General features: G+C 46.9%; 1 protein-coding gene across 1 annotated transcript in view; it reads right to left on the bottom strand.

Annotated features, from left to right (window-relative positions):
• Positions 1-6720: 6720 nt before the first annotated feature.
• LOC308127512 (beta-1,3-galactosyltransferase 1-like) overlaps positions 6721-9221 on the bottom strand; it is a 91008-nt gene continuing 88507 nt past the window's right edge. Inside the window, exon 4 of the mRNA XM_080492606.1 lies at positions 6721-9072. Within this exon, the coding sequence (XP_080348732.1) occupies positions 7853-8839 (987 nt within the window). The 5' untranslated portion in view covers positions 8840-9072 and the 3' untranslated portion in view covers positions 6721-7852. The remainder of the gene's footprint in view (positions 9073-9221) is intronic.

The raw sequence follows: 9221 nt of genomic DNA, 5'->3' as shown, positions 1-9221 counted from the left end.
GAATAAAGCATTTTTTCCTCCGTATTTTAACAACAAAGTAAAAGATTTTAGAAATAGAAATAGGACTTTCTCAGAATGATGTTTTATTTTCCAACTGATTTAAGCTTTCTTTAAAATTTTTACAACTTTTCTAAGAATAGTTTTTTCAGAATTAAGATTATTTTCCCTCTTGAATAGAACATCTACGATATCTGAGAATGTTTGAAAGAGAATTTTGTCTATAATGTTATTTCCTTCCTGTGAATTTTGAGGATAAATCAGGACTGTGACGTGTGTGAAGGTGGCATCAGTGGAAACGGATGTTTTCTTGACGTGAATCTGTGCGCAGCGTCTCGGGATGAAAAGCGTCATCCTGACAGACACCAAATGTTTACATTTTCCTCCCCGATGTTCTCACAAAGCATTTTGTGTTGACAAGTTCGGAGGAAAAATGTCAAACAAGAGCGACGAGGAGGAGGTTTATTTTCCTCCTCTCTGGGCTCGGTCTAAAAACGCTCCCCGACTCAAACGACAGCCTTGTTTTCTCGTGTGGAGCTGCGTTGTCTGTCAACAGCCGAGCAGCCTCTCGGCCGGCTGCTGAGGATTTCCCTGGTAGATGGAGGATTAAGCCTGGCGGGGATTTTCCCGGCCCGTTGGAAACGTAGGAACGGCGCCAGAACGTGAACAGCAGGTAAAACAAATGGTGAAAACCAACATGTGCAGCCGAAGCCAAAACGTAGCAGCCATCACGGCTTCATCTGTCTTCTTCCTCTGGGGGTTCGTTGTGGCCTTCAGGCGGGTTCCTGCCGTTCCTGTAGAACTGCAGGTACGACGTGGGTCAGTTGACAACTGATGTGTTTTTAATGGAGATGAATTCTTCCCTAAATGAGCCTGGTTTGGACCCTGAATATGGGCCAAGTAACTCCTCTCTTGTATTGAGTTGACTGAAATGATGTCAGGTTGAAACGCTGAGGAACGTAGTGTCGACCAAAGACATTCAAATATTGAGCTTTTAAATTTAAAGAGATTATTTTAAAAAGTCTGCATTTAGTTTAAAGATTTAAAGTCGCGTAGATAAAATAAGTTTTTTTTTTTCTCTTTGAAGGAAAATAGGTTTCATTTTAAGAATGCAGGTGGATATTTAAAAGTAAAAAGCTCCTTTTGAGAGTCCAGGTTTGGACTATAGAATGAAAGTTTATGAAGGTTATAACGACGCCTGTAAAGAGATTAAAGAGTCTGAATAGTTCAGAGTTGAGGTAAAGTTTATAGAGTTTATGTCCAGAGAGCCAAGGTTGACTGGAGGCTGAACAACTCGCACAAATACTACAAGTGATGTAAAGCAGAAATTCTTCTCCACTTAAGAGTCAGATGTATTTCCAAGGAACAAATATGGTTTTTAATTTTTCATCAACCCAATTTCCAATAAGGCTGAATACATCGAGTTAAAAATATGTCCTCGGACGTCATTACACTGGTGAAATGAGCCGACATCAGTGGTAAATAAAGTAACTCTGTGTCCTGGGACCAAGTCAGGAATTTCACATTTAGGGCGTTAAAAAGTGTTTTAAACAGGGGCGGGTCCTGCGCTGTGACTGCATGCAACAATAACTAATTAAGTAATTTCCCCCAAGAATCCTACAAAGTACCTTCAAGGCTCAGCAGCTTCATTCCACTAAGCTCTAATTAAGACAACAAGGATTTCATATCCTCCGTCACATCGGCTGGGAGATCAACCAAGTGGCAAAAAAACCCTAAAAAAATCCTTTGGGGAGTAAATATATTAAGGATGGCATTTACTACTTTTGTATTTTCAAAGGCTGACTGTAGCTTATGTATATTTCAGTGTGAAACGTTGTTAAAGCAGAGCGGCTATAGCTGGAGCCTGTTTCACACGGAGTAATGCTGAACTTCAGCGGGTGGAGCAGCGCTCTGTCAACATCCATCATTCATGAAGACAATGTGAGGAAGTAGAGTGAAGGACAGCGAGAAGCCACGGCGATGGAAACGAAGAAGAGAAGCGCAAGATTTCTTGGCGAGCCGTTTCTGCAAGAATCGCAAAGAGGAAACTGCAAAAAAATGTTGCCAGGCAAAGTGGATGGGGTTTTGGGGAACACCCGAGCATGGACAGAAAAAACACATCAAATAGTTTGTAAAATTCATGAATAGTGAGGTTTGACTCAACGATTTGACTGAAAGTAAAGATGGTAGGAAAATATTCTATTCTAAATATCAATGATCCTTTAATATTTAAGAGGCATTTCGTTGACCATCATGTCACAGACACGTTTAACATGGAGGGATGGTGTAACAGAAATGTATAAGATGGTGTAATGGACAGTGGTTGGCGCTCTTGCCTCACAGCGAGAAGGTAATGGGTTCAAACATCACGGATGGACGGACTTTGTAATGGAAACATTTTATATGCTGGGACATAAACCCTCCTTATGGGAGATGCTGTCACATGAATACATTATTTAGCATAATGCAATGGAGGCTTACGCTCCGAGTACGGAAACAAACATGGACGGGAGCGTTTGACACCTTTATCACAACTGGGAGACTCACAGGTGGAACTGCGTCACGTCGACTATCTTTTTTTGCGATGGACGGTTTAATAGAAACGTTTAAGGACATTTCAAAGACGACGGGACTGATCGTCACACAGAACACGTAGCGTACGGATATAAACAAGGCATGATTGAGGCCGCAGGTTCAAACTAACTCTATCTCAGCCTCTTATAGGCTTTGAGAGCGAGGCAGACTCACCTTGTCAGTCATACGACTCCTCTGCCGGCTGCGATGGAGGGATGGAGGGAGGGATGGAGGGAGGGATGGAAGGAAGATGAGCTGATTGGGATGGATGCCGCCTCAGTGCTTTTTGGAGCGTTGCTGTGAAGACTCAGAGTCCAAGGACCGCCTTTCTTCATCAAACAGACAAGGGTTGATCCTCCACATGCACCACAGCCTTCAGGACACATGAAAAAATGAGTGGCGCGTCTTCCCCAAGGTTTTCTGAATTATAAAACGCAGCCACATCAAACAGTTACGGCTTCCTTCACCTGCTTCCCGACTCGAGTGTTCTTCACAGTCACACAGCCCATCAGGTATTTATGAGACTCCACTCTCACGCAAAAATGCAAATATTCTGGCGGCTGGTCATAAATACGAGGCTGCCGCCTTCAAGAAGGAGCCCTGCTTCCATGCCGGCGCATTAAGAGTTAATTTCCCGCTTGCAGGATTCAGATTCAGCCTGGCTGTCACACTCCTCTCTGTCAGGAGCTTGTGGTGTCCTGCCTCACACCCTGATGTATGCTCCCAATTTAAATCCCATCTATCTGCCATGGATGACAGCAAATAATTCGTGCTGCTGAAACGCTGCCATCGTCCCCGCCACATATCAATATTAATGCCGAATACCAATATTTAGGCTTGTTCTACACACCTGAGCCGCTGCTGCAGGAGGGGTTAACTCCCCTGGAAGTCTGCAGCTCCCTCTGCTCCACCGACACTCATTGGTTTTGGCTGCGAGTCGCAAATCGACTATTCTTCTATGCGAATTTATCAAATGTTTCAAACCCTGGCAGACAGGATGAAGATGAATGGCTGAAGTGGGCCGGCGTCCTCCAGGTGGGATGACTGTTCGCACTGCTCCGACTCAGAGGTCAACAAGCCTCCGTTTGAGTTTAATTTGGTTTTATTTGCCGTTTTCACTCAAAAAGTCAACTTCTAGATAATCTTTTCCGTCTGTGTCGGTTGAAGGCAGGTGCATTTGTTTGGTTAATTGTTTGCAAATAAACATGCTTACGTTGGAACACATCGGGCCCAGAGATCAGAAGATACTTACACCACCTTGTTGCGTGATTTCAAAATGTTTGGTTGCGCTCTGTGTCCGGTGTAGGTACCAGATCTGTCCGGGCTACCAGATCTGTCCGGGGCGGAGTTCGTGCCTGCGCCTGTCAAAGACGTCACACACAATATTATCTACGGCAACTCCATATTAACAAACTACATTATGGGCTGGATCGATCGATAGTTCAAGTGCATGCGCAAGCACCGCCCCGGACAGATCTGGTACCTACACCGGTCCAGCTCGTCAGCAGGTCTCAGGTTCGACTGGCAAACAGGAAGCAGCCGCTCCTCAAGCCTTTATAGAGGAGTGAGTGGAACGTACCAAGTGTGGCAGAGATTGGGGGGAGGAGTCATTGCGTCGATCGCTGCTTTGTTTTCAGACTTTGGTAAAACTGTAAGATGGTGTTGAGCGGCTGTTGTGGGTGAATTTGACTTTGTTTTGTCTTCATGTAATCCAGCCTGAATTCTTTGTGTAATCTCGGTAAATAGCAATGAAATATGAAGGCCCCTCGCTGTGCGCTTCTTTGAACTAGGTCCTTCACGTGAGCAAGTTTCTATCTAGTAAAAAAAATGTTGCATGTTAAAATGTGTTGAAGGGATGTTTTTATTGGCGTCACCCAGTCAGCATTATAGGACCACAGTTGATCCATTCGACGAGCAGGCGGACTCAGATCTCATGGTTTCTTGAGAAAAATGTAGGCCATGAAAAAAACCCTTCTTCCTGCATGACTTTGAGTATCTAAATCACCCCCAGCAACCCAGATGAAGAACATCTGTCAGGCCTGTTGTCACAAAATAAAATCTACTAAAGCACAGCATGACTTTATAAATCCCACGATGCTCTCGACTGCACGGCAACACCGAATCCAAGAAGTCGCAAATGTGAAAAATTTTAAGACATTTTTTTAATCAAAGACATTTCATGTTGGTTAAAACGTTGTAAAGAAAGTATGAAAATAACTGGGAGAATGTGGAGTTGTAGATATTTGAAAGGTCCAACTGAGGTCAAATCAGGCTGAATATGATCAACTACTAAAATTCAGCCGATACGTTAGTGGTTTTAATATCTAAAAATGGTCTTCATACGATTAAAGCTGGACTCTCTGCGTCAGCCTTTGTTTTATTTCCGGATTGTTTTCTCCCTTTGAGGGCTGCTTCTTCTGTCGGACTGAGTTTGGTGCACCAGCTGCTCACAGCGAGCCCTTTCTTTTAACCTTGGTGCATCTCCGACAACACAGATGGCAGATTGCCCCACGCCTTATTTATTCTACGGCTATTTGCTCCAAAACACACATCGTCTCCTCCTCAAAGGAAACAGGTCGTGATGGGGTCACGCCGAGCCGGGGAGAAAGCGCTTGGGCATCATAGTATGAATATGTATAATCGGTTGGGTGTTTTCATGAGACAATCCGGAGAAACTTGCCTCCGGTCGTTTTAACCACGACTCCACACAGAGGTTGTCTCCGTCTCCCCGGCGGGGTTTTATTCCTACGCTTTGTTTTGAAATCTGAGCGTTCCCAATCGCCTCGCACTCCGCCTCGCTCGTTACGAGCTTCATTTACCACAAGCCTCGGAATAATCACTCGCTTTTCATTTTCCCCGAGCTTTAGCCCTTTAAACACTCCACCGCCGGGTTGTTTGGCCAATTACAGAGCAGCCTTTCTATTACTCAGCATATTGGATCAAATTGCGTGTGCCGCAGGGGGTGATCAGTGGAATGCAAAACGCAGCACTGTGGATAAGAAGCTGCAAGTAACAATCATTCCACATGTGTAGTACAAATGATGCTGCTGCATTTTCCGGTGGAGAATAAAGCCATTAACTGATAGCGTCCCGCCGCTGCTGGGGGATGAACTCGCCCTCCTCCACACGATAAACCTGGACGCCGACCAACTGGCTCGCGTTGGAAATCGCTCCAATTACACAGTTTGCAGGAACCGTTGCGGAACGTGATGAAGAGGGACGTGAAGGCGCCGTGCCGGGTTCTGTGATGAAGAATAGCAGCACGGGAGCGCTGGTGTGTTTGCTGCCCACGAGCTCTCACAAGGTTTGCCAATAAAGCTGTTGGAGTGAGGCGCCTCGCCGAGCCTCGCCGAGCGCTGCCCACGTCTCCACGTTCGCCTTCCACATCTTTCATTTTCTCCCGCGGGAGCGCTACAGATTCCTCGGACGGCGGTGACGATAACGCCGCCGCCACTGGAACAGAAGCTTTGACGCTCTACCTGGAGGTACAGGAAGCTGCAGCAGCACAGTAATCCTGCCTATTTGTTCACGCTGGCTGTAACACACTCCTACACATCAACAGGCTGGATGCTGAAGAGGCCCAGCTCTCGACCTCCAGGGAGAACAAAGGAACAGATCAATACTTCATTTCTGCTCTCTGTGTAACAGCGAAGCCTTGTAAACGGCTGTACTGCTGCTCTTCCTCTCGACCTGCTTAATTTCAAACAAAGCCAGAATATTTCATATCGTCTTCCCAGACTGAGATTGTCAATATGAGTCAAGGTTGTTCTTATTTATCCCTTTTTCGTCATAATACTGGTTTGAATTGAACAGATTCCAATCGGTTATTGCACACTCAAGCTTTACATGACTTGAATCAGTTATTCATGATTGACGAGAGGAGATAATTTGTATGTAGTGATGAAGGTTTTGGATTGTTTGGATTATTGTTCTTACTGGTTGGAGGCCTGGAGGTCAACCCAGGAACCTCTGGAGGAAACTGCAATGTCTCGTTGCTCTTCCTACCATCACTGAAAAACCCACGTTGAACCACGAAGGAAAGAGAATGTGTGAAGTGACTCCAGGTTTCAATATACGTGCATAGATTTTTGTGACCTCCATTCACAAGCAATTCTATGTGTAAAATGACTGTGTGCAATTCCTGGCGCTGTCGGTCAGCGTTCTATTTATTCAATCATTCACTTCACCATGAAAACAGCCAGTTTCATCTTCGACGCGCTCAAAATGAATGATTGTTTTGATTTCCCTGGACGAGCTGAGAGGATTCTACCGACACAAGACACATCTCGCAGAACTCCCGGCTGAAAACGGGAAAAAAAAAATCAAAACAACAAAATAAACTTTGTGTTGACACAGAAATCAATTTGCATCCAGTCATTCAGCCGCCAATCAAGGAGCGTTCAGTTTCTTGGCGGCGGTTCTGGCTTTCGGTTGGAAGAAGCCGTTTGCAGGGATGATGAAGAAGTAAATCAACTTTAACTCAGGTAGAGTAATACCCTCGTACCGTTTTCTGTAATAAATACAATATCAAATCTTAAAAAAGTGCTTTATTTAATCTCAAGTAATGGAAAAGAAGAAAGCACTCGAAACTCTTGTATTTTTCCTCCGCATACACTGGGACTGCTGTTACAGTGCGTCTGCTCTCCTGTTCAAGTAATAGAAAATATAATAGTCTGGAGCCTGAGACAAACACCTGCACCTCACGCATCCTCACCAGTTACATTCACCTGGGAATGCAAGCAGCCGGCATCTTCGCTTACTGCCTTACAGTTTGTCTTTTTTCTCCTGGCTGCACAAAGACAGAGATCTGTTGTAAGAAAATACGAGCATCAGAATCTAGCGCGAGTCGACACAGTGTTTGAAAGGAGCGCCACCGTGACGCCGGGCGGTACATCCAACCGTAACACCTACTTCAGAAAGTACAACTGAAAATACATGGAGCACATTCATAATCAGAGCAGCTTTCCAACGAGTGTGTCGGCCTCTGATTTCAGGTAATTCGGGGGTGGGGGGGTCTGTGCCTTGACAAGTCGACAACAACTATTACCTGTTTTTTTTTGTTTTTTTTTTACTTTTTTATGAAAAACGTTTCTAATTTTGTGCCTCGTTTGTGAGTCAGTGAGCCGTAATCCGACACCTTCGCTTGGCGCCAAATGAGATCATCAAGGAATTTGCTTTGGGGATAATCCTCGCCAAGGGATCAGCACCCGGATGCTTGAATTCCACGAATCCCAGCAGGTTTGACGTACGAAGACGTCGGCCTCCTCCGGGTTCAGTCCTGCTAACATTTGAGGTGCTTCTTGCTCGTCATGTCGTTCCAGATCCGGTGCATCTCCTCGGGGGAGATCTGGTGCACGGTGACCACGCGGCGGTAGCGGCAGAGGCTGTAGGCCATCTTCCAGTGGTTGAAGCCGCTGTTCTGGAACGGGTGGATCCCCAGCTTGCGGAGGCACACGCCGACGTACACGTCCTCCAGGTGCAGCAGCCGGGTGTGCAGCGACGTCTGATATATGAGCTCGGCCACGTCGGCCGAGAAGACGTACCCGGTGCCGGAGCAGAAGGGCGGGTACTTGCTCTCCGGGTACAGATCCCGAGGCATGTACCACTTGCTGCGCATGTCTCTGATGGGGCCGCCGTTGATGACGTACCCGGTGAAGTACCTCCTCCTGGGCTTGGTGGTGGGCTTCAGGAGGGTGTAGATGAGGTTCTCCATGTTGACAAAGATGTCGCTGTCCGTCTTGAGGATGTACTGAGCCTTGCCGCAGAAGGTGGCCACCCAGCGCATCCCCATCATTGTCTTGAGCGTCAGGTTGTGGTACGAATCTATGAAGTCCTCCACCACGATGTCGTGGAAAATCTGACTCTCCTGCTCCACCATCTGGTTGAGGACGTTGTCGGTACTGCGGCCCAGTAGGAAGAGCGTGACCACGCGCACGTCGGCAAATGTGCTCTCGTCCCCCCACGTCTCCCTGATCGCCTGCCGGGCGTCAAACTCCTTGTGGGTGGTGCTGATGAGGATGACGAGGAAGGGGGGCTCGGCCTCACACTTTTTGGCCTCGTTGATGAGGTAGCCGAAGTCGTGCGGGTTGAGCGAGCGCGTGCGGACGTTGCTGAACGTGCCGTTCTTCCCGGCCCTGTTGACCTGGCGGATGGGGATGTTCATCTGGCCCACGTAGGACGTGGAGGGCCGGGACACGCTCAGGTACCACAGAGCACTCGCCCAGCAAACCACCGTCAACAGGTACAGGCAGGAAACCTTAGAAGGCATTGCTGGTCACTTGGCGGGCCTCGCCGGCGGCAGCACGGTTGGAAAAGCAGAGGCGTGCCTCCATGGGTTGATCGGCGCCGCAGCTTGAGGCTGCCTCCGCAACACGGCTGACATCAATCTGGGGTAACAGACTCCTCTGTTGTCCAGTGTCGGGCCTCAGATCAAGACGGAACCACGAGATCCTTTATCGTGTCCACAGCCGTCCCATCTCAGCTCACAGGAGGTGACAGCAACTGCAAGAAAAAAGACACAAACATGCATAAATCACACACACATCCTGAAACAGAAGCAGGAAGATCAGCATGTGACTCCTGGCACGATGTTTCCAATATTTATTTTAATCATGTGACAGACATTACCACACTTTCTACTCCTCTATTCT

This window comes from Lipophrys pholis (genome assembly GCF_963383615.2).
Source record: "Lipophrys pholis genome assembly, chromosome: 23".
NCBI lineage: Eukaryota > Metazoa > Chordata > Actinopteri > Blenniiformes > Blenniidae > Lipophrys > Lipophrys pholis.
The sequence above is the reverse complement of the archived record's forward strand: the minus strand, read 5'-3'. Positions and strand labels throughout refer to the sequence as shown.